Source organism: Mesoplodon mirus, assembly GCF_964341445.2.
Source record: "Mesoplodon mirus genome assembly, chromosome: 18".
NCBI classification, from domain to species: Eukaryota; Metazoa; Chordata; class Mammalia; order Artiodactyla; family Ziphiidae; genus Mesoplodon; species Mesoplodon mirus.
Genome location: NC_138994.1, coordinates 45,012,930 through 45,035,366, shown reverse-complemented (window position 1 = coordinate 45,035,366; position 22,437 = coordinate 45,012,930). Strand labels below are relative to the sequence as shown.

Genomic DNA, 22,437 nt, shown 5'->3' with positions numbered 1-22,437 from the left:
CCAAGAATGGTACATCTGATCATATGCATTCTGTATCATCTAGGACCTGAAAAGGAGCCTTATATGTTTGGGGTCCTAAGTGCCCCACATCTGGTCACAGAATCCAAGAGGAGTTGGCTGGGTTCTTTAAAACTTTCCGATGCTTGCGCAGAACGAGGATTTTGGTACCTTTTTCTAATCACCTTTCCGCACACTCCCCAGTCCTCAGACCGCCCTGCTTCTTTATTGGTTATCCTATATAAATACCCCAAGCTTCTTGCCTTGGGGAGGTGGATTTGAGATGTGTTCTCCTGTCTCCTTGCTTGGCTGCCTTGCAAGTAAACCCTCTGTTTGCTGCAAAAAAAAAAAAAAAAAATCCTCCTTCAGCCCCTTTCCTGCTGGTACACAAATCATGAACAGCCCCATCCAAATGTGATTGCCGACCCCTGTCTTCTGGGGCACCTGGATGGATGGAGGTTCTGTGGTCCACCAGGCTGCTGTTTCATTCCATGGCAGTGAAGAAGTGCTTTCTCCATCTAGCCCATTTTCTCTGGTCTCTGGAAGACACAAAGAGCAGTGAATCAACACGCTTCTCATCACAAGCCTTCATTTCCTAGGAGACAGTCCTGGTTGAAATTAATTTACTGAAATATGTGCCTTTCCCGTGTTAGGCTTGCTTTGTAAGAAAAACGCCTGAGTTCAACAAGTCACTAAGCCAAGGACACAACGTTTTCTCTTTGTTAAGGAAAACAGATATCCCATTAAATGGGATAAATTCCTTGGTTACACTTAGTTTGTATTTAAGTGTTCTGTTACTAAATATTTTTGGCTGGGGATCTCCATTATCCCTGTTGGCTTGTGGACGGGATGAATAGCCTCTTGCCTGAAACTCTATCCTCTTAGCTTCGCGCATTGATTCTCCCGAGGCCAATAAGATAGGTAATAACAGGTACGTGCTGGATTCTGCAGCTCGTGTTTCAATCTGTGGTTTAAGACAAGGACATCAGTATTGTGCTGGTTCAATGTCTGTAGAGACTTTACTCCATTAATTGTCACCCAACCACCATCCCTATGGGCTCTTTCTCCACTGCATAGAGGCATTTTTAAGTCTTTTCAATTTTAAAAACAACTGTACCCCAAAACCACTATTAGCCCTACAATTCAGTTGAGAGACATTATCTCCATTACGCAGCCCTTGCCAACTACTGTTCTATCAGTCTGCTTCCTTTTGCAGTCAAGTCTCTTCAATGTGGTCTCCACTTGCTGTCTCCTGTCTCCTGCAGCTTCTCTTAAGTGAGCTCCCTGTTGCTAAGTGTGGTCTTATTTCGCCTTCAAATTATTGTAGCATTTAAACCTTTTTAAAATTCTACCCATTGTGAGCTTCCAGGAAACCACGTCCTTGTGGTTCACTCCGACTGCCCTGGCTACTCTTTCTCAATCTCCTTTGATGTCTCCACTTCCTCTACCTTTCCCTTCCTTACAAGGTAATTCTCAGAACCCTCTTTTTCTCCCAGTCTCCACAGCCTCCTTGGACAATCTCACCAACTCCAGTGGCTCCATGCTCTGACTGGGACCTCCTTGCTGAGGTCCAGATGTAAATATCTCACTGCCTTGGGACATCTCTTGTGTCCAAAACTACTAGGTCCCTCTCCCCCGAGTTCTGTTCCTTCTCTGTGTGGTCATTCTCTTGGGGAATGGCACGACCACACATTGAGATCTACCATGAAACCTTGGGGTCATCTTTGATCTCCCATCCAGCCGGTAACAAAGGTCATCTGACTCAAACTCCTTAATAATTTCTACTCCATCTCGCTCCATCACTGAACCACCAGGGCTGCTCTTTACGTCACCCCTCCATCATCCTCCCCAGGAACTCTGAAACTGCCTCCCAGTTGATCTCCCTTCCTCCAGCTTTGCCTTCATTCAATCTAGTCTCCACGCTTGCTGCTAAAATGAGCTTTCTGAAATGCAGAAATGCAAATCTGATCAGGTCACTTGCCAGCTTGAAATCTGTCATCCCTGTTTTCAGAAGAAAACCCAAACTCCTTAGTGTGGCCATGAAAGGCTCTGCAGGACCTGGCCCTCCCTCCCTCTCCAGTCTCACGTCTCATAAACCCTGTTCTCATTCTCCAAGCCCTACTTACGTTTGACCACTTGCTGTTCTGCGTTTCCAGTGGTCCATGACCTCTCATGAGGTTGCTGTCTAGAGGTTGGCCAGGGCTGCAGCCATTTGAAGCCTGGGGCTGGAAGATCAGCTTCCAAGGGGCTCACACACATGCTGGCAAATGGTACTGGTTGTTGGTCGGAGGACTCAATCTCCCCACATGGGTCTCTCCACGGGCTGCTTGGGTGTCCTCACAACATGGTGGCTGGTTTTCCCCAGAGAGAGAGGGAGAGAGAGAGAACCAGGTGGAAGCCATCCTTTTGAGGACCTAGCCTCAGAACTCACAGCATCACTTCTACCATATCCTTTTCATTACATGCAAATAACTAAACCTAGTTCACATCCCAGAGAGAAAAGGTGGATTAGGCTCTGCCTTTTGAAGGGAGAAGTGTCGAAGAATCTGCAGACGTTTTTGTGTGTGTGTGTGTGGTACACGGGCCTCTCTCACTGTTGTGGCCTCTCCCGTTGTGGAGCACAGGCTCCGGACGTGCAGGCTCAGCGGCCATGGCTCACGGGCCCAGCTGCTCCGCGGCATGTGAGATCCTCCCGGACCGGGGCACGAACCCGTGTCTCCTGCATCGGCAGGCGGACTCTCAACCACTGCGCCACCAGGGAAGCCCTCTGCAGACATATTTAAAAGTTTCTACCAAAGCTGATGATAATCAAGGGTCGAATTTTCCCAGTTCATGACAGTTGTGGAAAGTCATCTAGAGGGTGGAGAACGTGTGCTTTCCAGTGAATTCTGTGGCAGCAACAGGTCCTCAAGTTCAACACCAGTAGACCTGGAGTTCTTTACAGTGGGAGGCATTGTGCGATTCTGTTTAAGTGAAGGGAGGGTTGTAATTAGACAAATCTGAATTTAATTAATTACCAGCTCAGCCACTTACTAGCTGTGCAAGGTTGGGAATAGTACTTGTTTCCCCTGTGCCTCTGTTTTCTCATTGTATCATGGCATTAAAATAGTGTGGCTTCCTCAGAGGGTTGTTGTGAAGATTAAATAAAATAATGTATGGAAAGTTAGCCCAGTGCCTGGCATGGTAAGGTAAGTACTCAGTACCTGTTAATTAAAAATAATAATGTAGAAAGAGAAATTAAGGAAACACTCCCACTTACCATTGCAACAAAAAGAATAAAATACCTAGGCATAAACCTACCTCAGGAGGCAAAAGACCTGTATGCAGAAAACTATAAGACACCGATGAAAGAAATCAAAGATGATACAAACAGATGGAGAGATATACCATGTTCTTGGATTGGAAGAATCAATATTGTGAAAATGGCTATACTACCCAAAACAATCTACAGATTCAATGCAATCCCTATCAAATTACCAATGGCATTTTTCACAGAACTAGAACAAAACATTTTACAATTTGTGTGGAAACACAAAAGACCCTGCATAGCCAAAGCAACCTTGAGAAAGAAAAACAGAGCTGGAGGAATCAGGCTCCCTGACTTCAGAAAGCTACAAAGCTACAGTAATCAAGATAGTATGGTACTGGCACAAAAACAGAAATATAGATCAGTGGTACAGGATAGAAAGCCCAGAGGTAAACCCACGCACATATGGTCACCTTATCTTTGACAAAAGGGGCAAGGGTATACAATGGAGAAGAGATAGCCTCTTCAATAAGTGGTGCTGGGAAAACTGGACAGCTACATGTAAAAGAATGAAATTAGAACACTTCCTAACACCATGCACAAAAATAAACTAAAAATAGATGAAAGACCTAAATGTAAGGCCAGACACTATAAAACTCTTAGAGGAAAACATAGGCAGAACACTCAATGACATAAATCACAGCAAGATCCTTTTGACCCACCTCCTAGAGAAATGGAAATAAAAACAAAAATAAACAAATGGGACCTAATGAAACTTCAAAGCTTTTGCACAGCAAAGGAAACCATAAACAAGACAAAACGACAACCCTCAGAATGGGAGAAAATATTTGCAAACGAAACAACTGACAAAGGATTAATCTCCAAAATATACAAGCAGCTCATGCAGCTCAATATCAAAAAAACAACGCAATCCAAAAATAGGCAGAAGACCTAAATAGACATTTCTCCAGAGCAGACATACAGATGGCCAACAAACACATGAAAAGATGCTCAACATGACTAATCATTAGAGAAATGCAAATCAAAACCACAAAGAGGGGGCTTCCCCAATGGCACAGTGGTTAAGAATCTGCTTGCCAATGCAGGGGACACGGGTTTGATCCCTGGTCTGGGAAGATCCCACATGCTGTGGGGCAACTAAGCCCGTGCACTACAACTACTGAGCCTGCGCTCTAGAGCCTGCAAGCCACAACTACTGAGCCCACGTACTACAACTACTGAAGCCCGTGCACCTAGAGCCCGTGCTTCGCAACAAGAGAAGCCACTGCAATGAGAAGCCTGCGCACCACAACAAAGAGTAGCCCCTGCTCATCACAACTAGAGAAAGCCTGTGCACAGAACAAAGACCCAATGCTGCCAAAAATAAATAAATTAAATTAATAAATTTAAAAAAATATATATGTACCACAATGTTCACTGCAGCCCTGTTTACAACAGCCAGGACATGGAAGCAACCCAAGTGTCCATCGACAGATAAATGGATAAAGATGTGGCACATACATACAATGGAATATTACTCAGCCATAAAAAGGAACGAAATTGAGTTATCTGTAATGAGGTGGATGGACCTAGAGTCCGTCATACAGAGTGAAGTCAGAAAGAGGAAAACAAATACCGTATGCTAACACATATATATGGAATCTAAAGAAAAAAAATGGTACTGATGAACCTAGGGGCAGGGCAGGAATAAAGACACAGACATAGAGAAAGGACTTGAGGACACGGGGAGTGGGAAGGGTAAGCTGGGACGAAGTGAGAGAGTGGCATGGGCATATATACACTACCAAAGGTAAAATAGATAGCTAGTGGGAAGCAGCCGCATAGCACAGGGAGATCAGCTCGGTGCTTTGTGACCGCCTGGAGGGGTGGGATAGGGAGGGTGGGAGGGAGACACAGAGGGAAGGGATATGGGAACAGATGTATATGTATGACTGATTCACTTGTTATAAAGCAGAAACTAATAAAAAAAATAATGTAAATGTCCATCTGCCTTTCTCAGACAGCTGTTGGGTCTCCTGGAGGCAGAAGAATAAACTAGGTGGCTTTTTAGGGTCCTTTCTAGGCTCTCAATTGAGATGGCCTTAGGGTGAGTGGGGATTACCCTGACCACTTGCCACCTGACCAGCTGACTACAAGACTGCCCCTGATTTCCCCGGACACGGATCTGATGGCGGGTCCAGGGTGACCTTGATATTCCTAGCCATATGGAGTCCATCACTTACTCATATCTGTTTTTTTTTTCAAGGTCAATTTCTTCATCTTCTTGAAAATTCTCAAGCTTCTCATTTCTAAGCTCAAAGCTCATCAAATGTGCTTCAGAGATTATAAATACAGGTGAGTGGCCTGAGGTCAGTACCCGAGAGCCCGAGGTTATTTTTACCCCTTTTGGCTGTTGTGGCTAATGTCCCAGGAAGGGGGGAACATTGCATTAGTACGTTTATCTCCTGACACAAGGGTGTCAGCAAGAGCCCCTCTGAAAAAGGTGTCGTGGGATCATGTAGGGCTTTTGCCAAAGATGAGGACCTTCTGAGCCCATGAAAATGAAGTCAGTGGTGAGTAGTAAAGGGCACACACATTCCCCAGCAGGACACTGTTAAAATGCTCCTCAGAATGGGTGCTTTACGGGGACAGGAACGAGTCACATGAAGGGGAGTTTGACAGTTGCCTTCCTTCGGGAAGGAGTTGCGGCAACAGAATAAAGGATATATTGTAACGTAGAAGAGAGTCTTTGGGTATTTTTAAGACCTTGAGTAATACAACCGCAAACTTTTGGAGTCCAAGGGAATACATTCTTCACACAGTCACGCTTTCTTTGCGACTTGCCTTTGCTGCATCCCGGGTTCTGCTTTCCATGGTGACAGCGGTCCCATCGCAGAGTAAGTCGGGTCATGGGTGTTTATTGAGCTCTGCATTGCTGTCACTCAAATGATGGATGAGTGAGAGAGAAAGGGCCCCCTCCCCCCTTTCCCAGTTACTCTGCTTTCTGTAGGACGTGTGCACTTCTTGGGGACAGAGGGTTTTAACCCAGAGTTCCTCTCCCGTGGTAGAGATTTTAGTCCTTGTGGTAGGGGTGGAGGTGTGAGTGAGGGTGGCTCTATCTCAGCTTCTCCCTCTCTAAGGCCAGAACGGGCCCTGAGCCAGGTGTGCCGGGAAGGTAGATTTTCCATTTATCTGACAAACATTTAATGAATGTCTAAAATGCACTTGGCACTGTGCTTCAAACAAAAGGTAAATAGGAGGGGTACCCCATCTGTGAGGATCACACATTCTAACTCACCAAGGACCGGAATGTGGGTGTGGAACGTGAGTCAGGGGGGCTGATGCTGGCGTTGACCCCAGACTGACCTTGGGCAAGTTGCTTGGCCTCCCCGGGTCTGCTTTCTGGTATGTCACATGGGAGCGTCACCCCAGACCCATCCTCTGCCTGTGATGAGGATTAAAGGAGGTCCTAGTTACACCTCCCCCAAGCTAATCAGATGTGGTGAGTGGTACTTGCCCCAGGTGTCCAGACCCCAAATTCTATCAACCTAACCCCCACCACCCCCGGGAGTTCCAGAAGGGTAAACAACACCGTTCAGGACCAGGCAAATATGTACGGTATCAGCTCTAATATTGCACAACCTGCCCCTGGCCCTGGGACACTTGGGCTGGCCTGGACCACACAGAGCTACGCAGTCTTTCTCGGCGCCTCTGACCAAGCCTCCAAGTGGCTGACAGGCTCTCTGGCCCTTTTCCCAAGGCTCAGCCTCTCACCACTCTGTGAGGATGGAGGTCCAGGGCCAAGAGCAGGGCTTCTCCCACCTACCCTGCCTGGGTCCATTTAGGGAGGGAATCCTCTCACTAACCAGGCACAGGGGAAACCCAGGCACCATGGAAACCCAACAGAGGACAGCACTCCCAGGAGACAGAAACGGGGCAGACGAACGCCAAGGCACCACTTTCCACACAGACTGAGAGCCTAAACCCTGCCATTCTGTGCCTCCAAAGCCCACCATGTACTGCTGGGGCCATCCCCGAGCTTCAGACCCACAGTGGCTCCTACGATAGTTTTCCATCCTGGCTATTTTAAGCATCATCAGACAGCCGGCCGAAAGCCCTGATGTGTGAGCTCTTCTACTGGATGTTTGATTCAGTAACTGAGGGTTGGAGCCCCACATAGGGACTTCTTACAGGAGAGTTCCTAGAAGATTCTGATACACAGCCAGAGTCGGGGCACCACGGGACCAGATGTTCTAGTGAAATAATGCATGGAGTTTTCTGGTCAGGCCATGGCAAATGTGTTTCTAAGCAGCCTTGACATCCTCTTTTCCAGGCTTTTCTCTAGAGTTATCCAAGACGGTGGCTCTCAAACTTTTTTTTTTAATTAATTAATTTTTGGCTGTGTTGGGGTCTTTGTTGCTGCGCACGGGCTTCCTCTAGTTGCGGCGAGCGGGGGCTACTCTTTGTTGCAGTGCGTGGGCTTCTCATTGCGGTGGCTTCTCTTGCTGAGGAGCGTGCGCTCTAGGCACGGGGCTTCAGTAATTGTGGTATGCGGGCTCAGTAGTTGTGGCTTGTGGGCTCTAGAGCGCAGATTCAGTAGTTGCGGCACATGGGCTTAGTTGCTCCGCAGCATGTGGGATCTTCCAGGACCAGGGCTTGAACCCGTGTCCCCTGCATGGGCAGGCAGATTCTTAACCACTGCACCACCAGGGAAGTCCCTTTCAAATTTTTCTGATCACGTGTCTCTATTAGTAAAGCATGATGTCACTCATCATATATATAAATGGTCTACTGAACTATTACATGTGATACACCAAAATAAAGAAAATTATAAAGGATAGATAAAAATTTAACATACACAGAACTTCTATTATCCTCTCTTATTATATATTCTTCCAACACCAAATGGATTTCCTTGTACAGCCCTGAAGTGTGCACACCCAGTTAGGAGGCAGTTATCTCTGGAAGTGTAAATCAATATACTGGGGAGACCTTCATGGCTGAGCGGTGATTCAGGCCAGCTATTTTGGGGAGAGACACAGTAACCCTGCCTGGCATAAACAATCTGTCTGGAAACTTCCCCATCCTTATTCAAGGCAAAATCTTGAAAAGAGGAACCTGGGTGCCTGCCTACCTGGAGGCCTCCCAGCGTGAGACACCTCACCTTGGTGAGTTTGATATCTACCACCTGGGGACTGTCCTGGGGAGACTTTGGCTGAGAGTGGCCGAAGTGGCTGAGACTTTGGAGGGCTAAGTCTAACTGAACTCACACGAGACTGATATACAAACCAGATTATACAATTATTCATTCTTAGATTCTGTGAAAAGTGGGAGTGGGACCTTCCTGCTTTAGTGCCTGCACTCCTCGTAAAGTTGACACCAGAAGATCCCAAAATCCAAAGCAGTCACCAGAATGCTGCTTGGTGATGACGTCATCAAAGTATAGTGGTTGGTGTTGAAGGATCACTGACGGTGGCCTGAGAAACCACCACGGCCCTGTGGTGCACCCGTCCCGGTGAGAGGGAGGTTCATTCCCCAGAGTCTCCACCCATAGGGCCGGATGAGTACTGAGAACTTCCTGCTTTGTGACTTTTCCTGCCATTCTGGTTGGCCATCTGCTTTCTGTTTATTCTTTCTCCATGCAGAGTGCGATACAATTGATTAGCTTATGCTTATTAATTAGCCAAAAGGTAGGGCTCTGTCTCTTAGGACACACCCAGGCCAGCTTATTATACTCTCTGGGCCAGGGAATCCTACAGCGTCGAGAAGCACATTTGCCCATCTCCTTGTCTCAGCAGCGCTAACTTCCTCATTTCTAAGTTCTGGGAAGGCTGCTTCCCGTCACCCCAACAGGTCATGAGCACCCCCAGCTCACACTGCCCTCCTCCACGTTGAGAGGTTCTCCTCTTCCACGTCCCCTTCCATTGGGGCCCCTGCTAGGGTAAGGAGGAAGGGGCAATGGGGCCCAAATGCATTTTGTCCTAACTGGTAGGAACAGCCCGGCCTACAACTCTCCCAGATTTTGAAAACTTTCAGAATGTAGTTCTCAAGATTTGCGCCCCCTCCCACCCAGGAGTATATTTTAGGAAAGTTTAAATTAAACACACTTAGACCTTGCCAAAGAGGCAAGTGGCTAGGAGCTGGAGAACTTTGGTAGTCCTAGCCTTCATGCCCCGGCTTCTGTCATTCAAGAAGGAAACCGTAACCAGCCCAGCTGCCTGCCTGGTCTGGACAGGGACAGCTGAGCCAAGCCTGGAGAAAGAGCAATGTCCCTGGATTGTGGACAGACACCAGTGGACCCTCAGCTTGGAGGGAGTTCTCTGTTCTTTGTGGTTCCCAGCATGGAGGGGGCTCTCTCCTCCTAGATAAACGATCTTAACTTTCCGTGTGATGCACGGGGCAGAACTCTTAAGTAACTTATAAAGGAGAATCATTTCTTAACACGCTAAACCCCAGACCCCTTTCTGAAAGAACTTTCAGAGAAATGTCACAAATGGAAGAAAAATAATCCAAGTCACTGAGGTTGTGAGCAACTTGAGGACAGGGACAGATTCTTTAAAAATGGTGATAGCTAAATGTTATTGATTGCACATCATGTATCGGGTACCATTTATTCTGAGGGTTGGCCCTGTGTTATTTAATCCTTACAATGACACTGTCAGGAGTTATTACTACTAATATTTTTATTATTATTTTAACATTTCATATGATATTAGTAGTAGTATAATCCTCATGTTTACAGATAGAGAGGTTAAATAATTTTCCCAAGGCCACATTGCTAGTCATTGGCGGTGCTGGATTTGAACCCAGGCCCCAGGTTCTGCCCCCGTGTCCCGTTGCCTTTGGCCCCAGATCCTCCTCCTCACTGTACTCGCTCATATGTCCAGAGCAGATGCCCAATATTTGTTGAAGAGCTAACCGACAGCAATAAACTAAACCATTTAAATAAACAAATGACTGTAGATGAAAAACAGGCATAAACAGAGTTCATAAGAGGATGCTCCTATAGATATTTATGGATTTTCATCTGAACAGAGACGCAAATAGTCCTTTGTCCAAGGAGAATTTAGAGTCAGGTGAGGAGTGGGAAGTTCCTCTGACATCCACCCAGAGAGGTGGCAGTTACTAAAATGGCCCAAAACCTCATAAAAAGATGATCATTCCTTAAAAATTCTCCTGTACTAAGTGTGAGATCTTGGATTGGATTCTGGAATGTGAAAAGAACAATAGTGGAAAAACTGGTGAAATCTGGATAAAGTCTGGAGTATAGTTATTGGCCATATGCCAACGTTAGTTTCTTAGCGTTGCTGAAGGTACCATGGTTCTGTAGGGTTTTAACATTAGGGGAAACTCAGTGAAGGGTATGTGGGAACTCGCTACATGATCTTTGCTACTTTTCTGTAGCTCTAACGTTATGCCAAAATGAAAAGTTTATTTTAAAAGCATAATGTAGTAGCATGGCCCCAAGAATAAGCTGATGGTAAGACATGGGTCTGCATGTAAGTATGTGTCATTAAAACCCATATAACGCAGAGCAAGGGTCACAGACTCACACATTTGCAAGGGCCAAGGAGGCTGGTTGGGTTGGAGAATGCGTGTTCCCTCTAAAGGCTGTAACCAACGATTGCCAAGCAGGAACTGGGGCCCAGCATGGCCAGATCTCCCCATTTTTCAAAGGAAGCTGGAGATCTGGACCCCTTTGCTTGAAATCACCTTATTTTTTAAGGATGGCTCCAATAGCAAAAATCACTACCTAGCATAAGCAAAGACTGTCTGCAGGTCAACTATAACCCATGGTTGCCACTTGGCAACCTCTGAGCTACAGGGCTTTAAAACACTCCTGGAAATTAGACAAACAAGCAAAACCCAGAACTCTTGAAATAGTCTCTCCTTGGGAACACCTTAATGTTGCTCAGCCATGTGAGTGTGCACGGGTGAGTGTGGGTGTGAAAGTAGGTGTGAGCTCGGCTCAGGAGAACCACGTAACCAGGGCCTGTGTCTCAGACTCCCCACTCCTCGGCCTCCCCTTGACCAGCGAGGCCCTGGGACGCTCAGCCCCTATGCTCGGGGGAGTCCCTCTCCTTGGTGACTCCTGCTGAACTGTTATAGGCTTTGGGTCCTTTTAGGGCAGGAAGGTGAGGTTTTTTGTTTCATGGATAACACTGCATCTGAATGACTCTCACAGATGCAAGTTTCCTAGTAAGCACTTTCCCTTGCATAAAGTTAAACCTTCTTGAAGATACTGCCCATGAGGGGCTGCTGACCCTCTCTGTTTCCACATCTTTAACTCCATGGGGTTTTTATTCAGTGGGGAGGAAATTTCTCCTAGTTTGGCCCTTTAAGACAAGGACTTGGGCTAAAAAAATCATCACATTTAAGCTCTTTTTTTCCTAATGTATCTCAGACAGTAGCTTTGTTTATGCCCTGAATATGTCACCTTTGCTGATGTAGTTAGTTTGAAATCAAGAAGCAGCTCAATGGTGAAGAGTTGTTGTTCCCAAACGTGGCTGCTTGTCAGTATCCTCTGGGGAGTCCCTTAAGGATTCTCATTCCCAGAATCCAACCCCCAGAGGTTTTGATTCAGGGGGTTGACATTGGGGCTCAGGAAGCTATATATAGAGAGAGCCAACCAATAAAAAAATATATATTTTAAAAGCTTTGTAAGGAATTCTAATAGTCTGTCCACTTGGGAACCACCAGTATGCGGTATGGGATGTTTGGGTCCCAGCTGTGCATTTGCACGTGGGTGGTACAAAGGAATGTTTGTCATTTTTGTGTAGAGTGTATACAACAGCAAGCTTCCACACAGCACTTTTTATGAGGAAGATCAGTTTCTCATTTCCTGCTGCCCTTGCTATCACCAGGGTTGGGGGCAGCTTGGGGGCAGATGATGAAATCGTGCTTGGAGTGTGCAAGGCCTGAGTGTGAGGTCAGAAGCCCCCCTTCCAGGCTGGGAGGTACCACTTAGTGGCTGCGTGACCCTGGGCAAGTCATTTTCTTTCTCTTTTTAGGCTTCGTAAAGCAATGACACTGGAAGTCCCAAATAGAGAAAGAGGTAGAGGCACCTGCTAGCCAGGTAATAGGAAACTTGTCAAACCTGGTAAGGGATGTAATGTCCTATGGTGACAGCCATGTGCATGGAAATCTATCCATCAAGGAAAACGTTAAGATCTGTAGGTATATCATTATATGGAGGAATCCATCCATTCATTCATTCATCCAATTCATGTTTTCTGAGCATCTTCCATGAGTCAGGTGTGGGGATGCATCAGTGAACAAGACCACACTGGCCCTTAAGGCATTCAACGTGTAGCCAAGGAGACAAACGGAAAAATCAACTATTTATCAATGCCATTAGAGCTACAATAAAGGATGCACAGAAGAGCAGGAAATGTTGCCTGTTCCCAAGGTGGCTTTCATGACACATATTTGATTGCTATTTGCAGATTGGCCAAGTCCACGCTGGTCCTCATTCCTTTATTGGGTGTTCATGAGATTCTCTTCTCTTTCATCACTGATGATCAAGTTGAAGGATTTCCAAGATATATACGACTCTTCATTCAGCTGACTCTGAGCTCCTTCCACGTAAGTAGACGTCTGAACAAGGATGCCTTTGGCTTTGGAGAAAACAAAATGCCCTTGATCCAAACACACTCGAAATTGCGAGGGCCCGAAGATGGAAAGAGAGCTCCGGTTATCAGTAGGATTCATCAGCGAGGGCCTTTGGCATTAGAAGGGTGTGGAGATGGAAATGTTGCTTTAATCCTGCCAGCGTGACTCGGTGACTAAGAAGGGAAAAGTGGTTTGTTTCCTGCACTATAACAGTTGGTGTGACTCACAATCATATTCACCGTGTCAGCATGAAGCCTTTTATTCAGCACCTATTTTTGCTGGGTTCTCTGCACAGTTTGTGCAAAATGAACAGTGAGTAGAGACCAGGAGGCTCTCGGGACTTTGACAGATGTGTGTGGGATGAAACTAGAAACAGGAGGCCACCTGTGGTTAAGGTACCTTGGTGTTTTGGTTATCCAGGGCTTAAATTGTCATCCGTTACTTAGCAGATTAAAACGACAGCAATTTTTATTATTTCTCATGATTCTGGGGGTCAAGAATCCAGGTAGGACATAGTAGGCATGTCTCACCTCTGCTCCAGGGATGCTTGACGGGGCTGAACTTTCTAGATGACTTCTCCACTCATATGTCTGGAACCTAAGCTGCGAAGGCTCAGATGGCTGAGACTGGCTGGAGTGGCTTTATTTGGGTCAAAATAAATTTCATCGAATCCCCACACTCACCAAAGGCCCAGGGGACAGAGCCCGAGGTATGGTAGGGTCAACTGGACAATGGCTCTTTTTACCTTCTGTTAGAGCTGAATTGCATGTGGCTTTGAATGCAGACAGAGCGCCCACTGGTAACATTTTTTCATTTTGAAACCATGTTTAATTTACTTCAGTCTTTTGGGGGATTTCAAAGGCTAAAGTTTAGTCACTTGGGTTTCCTATGTTGCTTGGTCTTAATCTTCTTTAAAAAGTAATCCCAAATTAGAAAGAACAAAAAACAAAACAAAAAATTACAGCTGTTATGTCAGTAGTATTTGGTGGCCTTTTTTCCTCTGAGGACTTGATCGGTCATGTGACCCCTTGATCAGCTGATCTCACACACCCAAGGCCAGTTGAAGATAAGACGCTCATGCAGAGCTTTGTGGGACAGATTTCTTTGTAGGACAGATCCTAGCCTATCAGACTCCCTGGCAAGGGAGCATGTTTGGGTCACCCATTACTGTGTAGCAAACTCCCCCCAAACTTCATGGCTTGAATCAGAAACTATGTTATTATCTTGAATGATTCTGCAGGGTGAACCTTTTGATACATGTCATCTTTTTTTTTTTTTTTTTTTTTTTTGCGGTACACGGGCCTCTCACTGTTGTGGCCTCTCCCGTTGCGGAGCACAGGCTCCAGACGCGCAGGCTCAGCGGCCATGGCTCACGGGCCCAGCCGCTCCGCGGCACGTGGGATCTCCCCGGACCGGGGCATGAACCCGTGTCCCCTGCATCGGCAGGCGGACTCTCAACCACTGCGCCACCAGGGAAGCCCGATACATGTCATCTTTGAATGGGGCTGCAAACATCTGAAGGCTTGATTTGGGCCAGAACGTCCAAGACAGCTCATTCACATGGCTGGATGTTGACATGGGCTGTTGGCTGGGAGCTCAGCTGGGGCTAGCGATTAGGAACCTAAGTTCTCCATGTGGCCTCTCTACTTATCTTGTGCATCTCAGAGCGTGGCAGCTGGACTCTTAGTAGTATCCCAGGAGCAAGTGCTCTAAGAGGGAGGAAGCAGACACTTCCAACCCTCTTAAGGCAAAGGCTCGGAAGTCCCAGAATGTCACTTCTACCACATTGTGCTGGTAGAAGGAGTCACAAGGACATCCCAGATTCAAGGGGAGGGAAGTTATGGTCCATCTCTTGATGTGAAGGGTCCCATATGCCTACCAGGAGGGGAGAAATCCTTGGGGCCGTCTCTGGAGACCAGCTACCACACTGGTCGTTTGGTCCTGCAGCAGCCTGAGCTCTGTTCCCCACCAGGCACCACCGAGGAAGGCGAGGAATCAGAGCAGCTCTGCAGATGGAGCTAGAAACACACGTAGGAGCTTGTGCCTGGACAGAGGCCACGCACCTTCTGAACACCCCCACGCTGTTCCCCTCCAGCCCACCAGGCAGAGGTGAGAGCATGGGTGGGCAGGTGTGCAGGTGTACATTCAGTGGGTCGTATCTTAGTGACTCCACCATAGAAATTAGCACTGGACCCAACAGCTTCCTTTCCTTGCTGCTTTAGGGGACCCTTCACTCTCCCAAGGGCCTATTGCTTAGAGTATTTCACCAGCCTCCTGCTGTCAAGGGATCTTTGGAGAGACCGCCAAGTGGTGGTGACATACCGAGTGACAGCCATCTGTTCGTGGGACCGCTCCCTTCACACTCGCTTCATCTAGAATGAGAGTCAACCAGACTCCAGGATGTCCCTCAAACCATGACTCAAGAACCTGAAGAAGTGAAAGACACACTTATGATGAGGAATCCTATTTTACCCAACTCATCTGTGAGACGTCTGGCACACTGAAAGCACGCCAACCCCCTTCCAATATCTGGCAGTGAAAAGACCAGATGAAGGTGGTCTTCTGGTTGGGGGAAGGGGGCAGGGAGGGACAGATAATAACCAAGTTGACAAATGAAGAACAATTCTGGTTATTTATATTCTGAAGACTATAAAATAGAGAACTGTGATTGTGACTAGAACGGCTACCAAAAATTGAGTGGTGGGGAAAGACTTCTCTTTTAGGAGATATTTGAGCTATGAACTGAATTTTGAGAAGCCAGTTAGGCAGAGATTTGAGGAAAGAACGGTCCAGAAAACAGAAAGTGTGGCCACGGGACCTGAGGAAGAAATGAGCCGATAGCCAGTCTCCAACATGACCCCCGGTCATCTTCGCCTCCTGGTTTTCACAGACTTGAGTAGCGCCCTCTCACACAGAAAAGGGTTGACCTGTGCGACCATTAGAGTGTTGTGGACGTGAAAGTGTGTGATGTTTGAGGCTAGGACATAAAAAGGGTTGCAGCCTCCGCCTTGCTCCCTTGGGTCACGCCCTCTGGGTGAAGCCAGCTGCCACGTCCTGAGGACACATAAGAAGTTCTATGGAGGGAGATGGAGGTTTCCTACCAACAACCAGCACCAACTTGCCAGGCATGTGAGCTGTCTTGGAAGCAAGTCAAGCCTTCAGATACCTGAAGTTCCAGCCAACAACTTGACTGCAACCAGAAGAATGACCCTGAGCGGGAATACCCAGCTAAGCCATGGCCAGATTCTTGGCCCATAGGAAGTATGTGAGATGATAAATCTTTATTGTTTTGATCCACTTAGTTATATAGCAACCTAATACATTAGCTTGAGATGCTGAAGGCACCCAGAAGGTCTGTGTGGCTGGAATATAGTAGCTGAGGGGAAGCGTGGTACAAGGTGAGGTCAGTGACACAGACTTGTACAAGGCCACATCACCTTAGCTCCTCCTGTGGTTAGGATATTGTATTTTAATCTAAGTGTGATGGTAAACCCCAGGCATGAAATGATCTATCTTTTCAAAAGAAATATTCTGACAAGAGAAAAGCGTATTTACTATCTCACAAAAATGAAAATTTCAGGATCAGGTATAGCTGGATCCAGGTACTCAAACAATATCATCAAAATCTGTCTCTGACCATCTCCAGCCTCTGCTTTTCTCTATGTTGGCTTTATCCTCAGACAGGTGCTCCCCACGTAGCTGGGAAGATGCCCTTGAGTGTCTCCAGACTAACTTTGACTATAAAGTTGGCAAAAGCAGGGAAGAGGGTGCAACTTTCTCTTCTTTCCTGGTGAAAAGAACTGAGATTGGGCCTGCTTGGGTCACATGACCATTTGGGCTGTTTATTGTGGTGATGGCCCTCCTAGAACATGAGGACCAAATGATTGACAGCCCTGCCAGAAGCCCAGGGAGTAGGGGAGGGTCAGGAAAGGATGCAAATCAGGCAAAAAAATTTAGCCATTGCCCACTGTGGACAAATAGAAATGGGACAGTCACCTTGTACAGTATTTATATAATTGAATGAATGATGTAGAACCTTTAGGGTTTAATCATCATTGACCTATGAGCATGTAAGCAAATGCCTAGGCTGATGTGGGTGGTGAGTGTCAAGGTAGGAAGAGACCCCATGGAAATCCGAGTTAATGTAATCATTATGACTCACTCTAGTTAGTACAAGCAAGTAGCTGCCTGCCTCTTGTAGGGGCCACTAGGACTAGGGCCATTCTGTGGACTTTCCAAGTGACCGTCAGACACACCTTCTACTGAGTCAAGCTTCACGCCACCTCTTCCTTTCATTCCAGGGACTTCTTGTGGCCTTGCAGTATTGCTTTGCCAATGGAGAGGTACGTTTTCCATGCTGCCATCCTGGCTCCCTGCGAGGCTGGGGCCGGCATCCTACTGCCCGTGGAGAGTTCGGTTTACATGATGGTGCCATGGGGGGGTGTGCAGTGACCAGCACGTCCTGGGACAAATGGGTACCACAGACATCCAGTAGAGAGAGCAGCAGGCATCTTAGACCAATGGGGAAAGGTATTGGGATGAGTTTTCTTTCCAGAACCCAACCATGGCCCCGCTGGAGCTGCACTGGGAGTATCAAACTGTGATACAGTTACCAGCTGTAACTCTGGAGTCCAAAAATCTGCATTCAAGCCATGACTCACCCACTTAGGAGATCTGCATTAGTCAGGTCACTGTGGCTCTTTGAGCCTCAGTTTCCTCGTCCGTAAAATGGGAATAACAATGGTCCCTACCCTGCAGTGATACCCCAGGGATGCATGGCAAAGGTCCTATGCATGGTAACAACGATTATTTTTATTATTAATATTATTGCAGAGCCCCCAACCAACTCTTTGCTCCCCCAGAAAGAGGCTTGAAAGGGGGAGGGGAAGAGGCCAGAGCAGTTTTCTCCTGACTTGAGGAGGTGGTGGAATTTCTGGCTCCCTTTCATCTTCCCCTCCCCCCATCCCAGGTTTAAATATGGATTTCTGTCTCCTTCCGCTAGAATGTAAGCCTCTTGACATCAAAACCTCTTCCGTCTTGCTCACTGCTGCCTTTTCTATATCTTCAAGCAGGGACCCATGATCCACCAGGCAGGTTTCAAATGTCACCTCGACACAGTCCTCTTCTGAACACCCTATCTCAGATTTTAGTCTCCTCACCCCACTGTCCTGCTTAAAGGCCTCACGGTGTCACTATTGTCTGCTCTGCTCACATGTATTTGTTTGCTTCTCTTTGTTCGTTTCCCCTAGTGAGAAGGTAGGTTTCCCAAGGGTGGTCCAGAGTAGCCACTCAATACACATTTGCTGAGTGGACACAGGACTCAGTGACTCCCAGGCAGTAACCCCGCCCTCTTCTCACCTGGCAGGTGAAGGCCGAGCTGCGGAAGCAGTGGGCCCGCTTTTTGCTAGCCCACCACTCGGGCTGCAGAGCCTGGGCCCTGGGGAAGAACTTCCGATTCCTAGAGAAATGTCCCAAGAAGCTCTCGGAGGGGACCGGCTCTGGCAAGCTGCAGAAGGCGCGGCCCTCGCCCCACGGTGGGCAGCTCCTGCACTTGACTGCGGAGGGCCTGGGGGTGGCGGGCGCCCTGCCCCGCCAAGGCCACGCAGCCTGGCCCCGGGGCAGCAGCGTGTCGGAGAGCAGCGAGGGGGACTTCACCCTGGTCCACACCATGGAGGAGATTCTCCAGGAGAGCGAGATCTAGGCAGGAGCCCACATCTCTGGCTCCGCACCCTGGAGACTCCTGAGATGGGCGACGGAGGAGGCGGCCAAGCTGCACGTTGCTGACCTCGCGGGTGCAAAGTCAGCCCACTTCCCGCGTACCCCGCCCACTCCGACGTGACGTCGCCCCGCCTACTTTGGACGTCTCTTCCAGGCTTGTCCTGCCCTGTACGACAGAGGCTGCGTACACTCACCGCCTCTGCGTGCCCTGTCATCCTCATCACCCCCGCAGGTGTGCTTTCCAGAATGCCACCAGCCTCCCGGGCTGGGCCCATATTCGAGTGAATGGAGCCCTAGGATACAGAGAGATGTCTGCTATGAAATAGAGGCCAGCCGCTATCCTTCCTTTACCCTTCATGGTACAAGGTGTCGATCTGAAGTCGGGTTCAGTGTGTCCAAGGACCAACTGCGAAGTGTTTTAAATGCAGAGTCTGACTCGTGGCAGAGATTCTAAGAGGGTGCATCTGGGACGATGGCCGGTGATGGGAATTGTGTAACAAGCATCGCAGGTAATTCGGATGCGAGCCCACATTTTGAAAACCTGGGGCAGGATGCGCGGCAGCCAGAAGCCCCTCTGAGCTGGCGGGAGAGACCGCCGGAGTTCTGCATACAGCAGTTCAGCTGTGACACGCCTGCCCTCCTCTGACAGGGTGGACCGCACTCCACCCCCCAGAGCCCTCTCCTTCCCTTCTCTCTTCTTCCTCTCTTGTCAAGTCTTCCCTCCCTCTCTCCATCTCAGTTCTCATCCGTGGGCAGCAGCAGTTCTGTTTGATCTGTAACGAGCCCATCCTTCCTCGGAGGGTTGGCCCCAGCACCCAGGGCCCCTCTGAAAGTTGCTCTTGGTCATTTTCTCACTTTTCTGGCTCCACCTGCCTTTCTGAGCTTGGCTTCTTCAAGCCTTACTTGCCTACCATTCTCTGCCATTTTTGGTTTGCCATTGATACCTGGATGGCTGTACCTTCTGCTCTGAGAGGTTTGCCCACTGTTCTCCCGGCCCTGAGTCCCCCACTGATAAGAGTCCCACTCGTATGGAATTGGATGCTGAGAGCTGGAGGGGACCCAGCTGAAATGAGAGGACTGTGGCTGATCTGGACATACCGAGGAGGCACCGAGGAGGCTGGGGAGTACGTTGTGCCCAGACCCTGAGTGGAGGGTGCTTCTGGAGGCTGAGGAGGGCCCAGGCAATTAGGGTCAGGCTCAGTGGCTGCAACTTTAAGGCAAGAGGCTGAGGAAGGTCAAGGGAGGAATGTTCTATGGAAACAGGATGTCAGTTCTCAGGAGCGTCACTTTTACAGCGTGTAAAATGTATGTGTACGTGGGTGGCTGGAGTATGATGCTGTGGGACCAAGTCCTATATTGGGGGAGGCGTGATATGATACTTATCAAGTAGGGGTGCCAGATTTTGCAATTAAAAATACACAATTCGGATATAAGTATACGTGTAGCTGATTCACTTTGTTATACAGCAGAAACTAACACAATAATGTAAAGCAATTATACTCCAATAAAGATGTTAAAAAAATCCACAATTCTCAGTTAAATTTGAATTTCGGATAAATGAATATTATTATTGTCTAAGTATATCCCACGGGATATACTTTACGTGAAATCCAAATCCACTGCGCATCCTGTATTTCATCCTGGAGTTGTCCTGGCAACTCCATTGTCAAGGATACTTTGCAGCAGGACAGAGACCAGGGTGAGGCAAGCAGACCTCAGTTCAGGTGCAAAATTTAAGAGAGTACTAAAAAAACCCCAGTCGTCAAGATAAGTAATATTTTAATGCAATATTTTAAAAAATCATATCTGCAAGCTACAGCCCACGGGCCATTTATAAAAATGACATTTTAGGCTTCCCTGGTGGTGCAGTGGTTGAGAGTCCGCCTGCCGCTGCAGGGGACACGGGTTCGTGCCCCGGTCCGGGAAGATCCCACATGCCGCGGAGCGGCTGGGCCCGTGAGTCATGGCCGCTGAGCCTGCGCGTCCGGAGCCTGTGCTCCGCAATGGGAGAGGCCGCAACAGTGAGAGGCCTGCGTACCGCAAAAAAAAAAAAAAAAAGACATTTTATTGGAACCAAGGCTGGGATGAGGGTGAAGCAAGTGAGGCCATGAGATGCAAATAAAGGGTCTGGTCCTGACTGTATAAAATTTTGATATTTTGCTCATCGTGGACGTTTTAACATTAATTTTTATTTTTAAACGATTGCATGAAAATATTATTTATCTTGATTACTGAGCTTTTTGTCGCTTACCTTAAATTTCGCACCTGAGGCCGGTGCCCTCCCCCCAGTCCTGGCTCTGCTCTGCAACAGGGGAAACTGAAGCAATGACATTAGGCAAGTACATAACAAAGCAAAGGTTTGTTTTTTGGTGTCCAGATTGTCCACAATTCAATCATTAAAATATATGTCCTACTTTTTCCTTTCTGCAAAAATCTCTCCTATTTCTCATCAACCCATTAGCACCTAGAAAGCTGGGCCGTGTCGTATTCCCAGCTAGTATCCAGCATAGCCAGTTCAGAGCAGGTTCAGAACACATTCATCAAAGGAGACAAGACAGAAGCGTCTTGGGAGCATCAGATGCTGTCGAGGGTCAGTTATCCAGGACCCGGCCACTGATAGAAGGAACTTTTTTTTTAAGTACTTGTAAATATGGCCTCCCCGCTTACTCCACAAATGGGGTGGCACACACACACACACTGCTGCTTGCTCTTGTTCTGCTAATGATTAACATAAGTTTATTTAATTTGATTTGTATTTTGTTGATTCTTTTACATTGGTTTCACACCGGAGCTGAAGGTCTCTGCCCCTGGAGAATCTGGTGCACTGTTCCTGGCCAGAAGTGGGAAAAAGAGCTGCAGTGTTAAGCCTGGGAACCTGGGTGGTCCATTGTCTCAGGGACCAAGAAGAGTGGGCAGAGAGGTCGGAGAGAGAAGCAGAGGTCAGAGGTCAAAAGGGTGGAAGGCAAGTGTCTGCCTTCTTCTAGACCACTCCCTAGCTCATTCACTTTGCTGTTGCCTTAAAGATGCAGCCTAGTGGGTCTCAATCCTGGCTTTGCAATCACCTGGGACACTTTCTAGAAACATCGATGGCTGGTGAGGCCAGAAAGCACACCAGCAGCCCAGCACACAGCTTGGACACGTCAGAAGCACTGTAGCCTTGGCTGTGGTGGAAATGTGACTGGTGGCAGCAATGGTACCTGGCACTGAGGGACCTATTGATGAATCTGTCTGGGGTGCCTCCTGGGGATGCTAAGAAATGCCCAAGAGCCACTGCACAAGAGGCTGGGACCCTGTGAGAGCAGGTTGGGTTATTCTTGACGAGTTTGTTTCTGCCCTTGAGTTTCCATGTACATGAGGAAGCAGAAGTTCAGAGATGTGAAGTGACCTCCACAAAGTCTCTATAGTGGACATCTATTTTTACAATCCACCCCTCTTATACTAACAGCACCAAAATTTTCCTTTTGGAAATCACACATCTCCCACTCTCAGTCCTTGAAGTTTGAGTCATTCCAACTCCATCCTCAGCCCCAAGGATGGGCATGAAAATCTGCTTGGCCAGCCTGAGCATGACATCCTCCTGGCACCAGATATTGGGTCAGGGATGGACATAGAACCAATCAGAGACAGTGAGAGACAGTCCTGGGACTCTTGACAGAAAAAGCATTTTTTCTTTCTTGCTGAAATTGGAACCACAAAGAAGTAAGCCTGGATCTGCTGGTAGCCCTCTTGGGGGAAAAGCCTGGCTGGGAATGGAGACTCCACAGCAGCAAGCAGAACCAGGAGATGGAGAAAGAGCCCTGAGACCTTGCTGGAGCCCCTGGATTAAGCCTGACCTTAAAGTTGGTGCTACTCCTGGAATTTCA

General features: G+C 47.8%; 1 protein-coding gene across 1 annotated transcript in view; it reads left to right on the top strand.

The window, feature by feature from the left end:
- GLP2R (glucagon like peptide 2 receptor) overlaps window positions 1–20,064 on the top strand; it is a gene marked incomplete at its 5' end in the record, with an annotated part of 47,229 nt that extends 27,165 nt beyond the window's left edge. Inside the window, 4 exons of the mRNA XM_082605537.1 lie at window positions 5,511–5,599; window positions 12,691–12,829; window positions 17,158–17,199; window positions 18,222–20,064. Coding sequence (XP_082461663.1) covers window positions 5,511–5,599; window positions 12,691–12,829; window positions 17,158–17,199; window positions 18,222–18,557 — 606 coding nt within the window. The 3' untranslated portion in view covers window positions 18,558–20,064. The remainder of the gene's footprint in view (window positions 1–5,510; window positions 5,600–12,690; window positions 12,830–17,157; window positions 17,200–18,221) is intronic.
- Window positions 20,065–22,437: the final 2,373 nt, after the last annotated feature.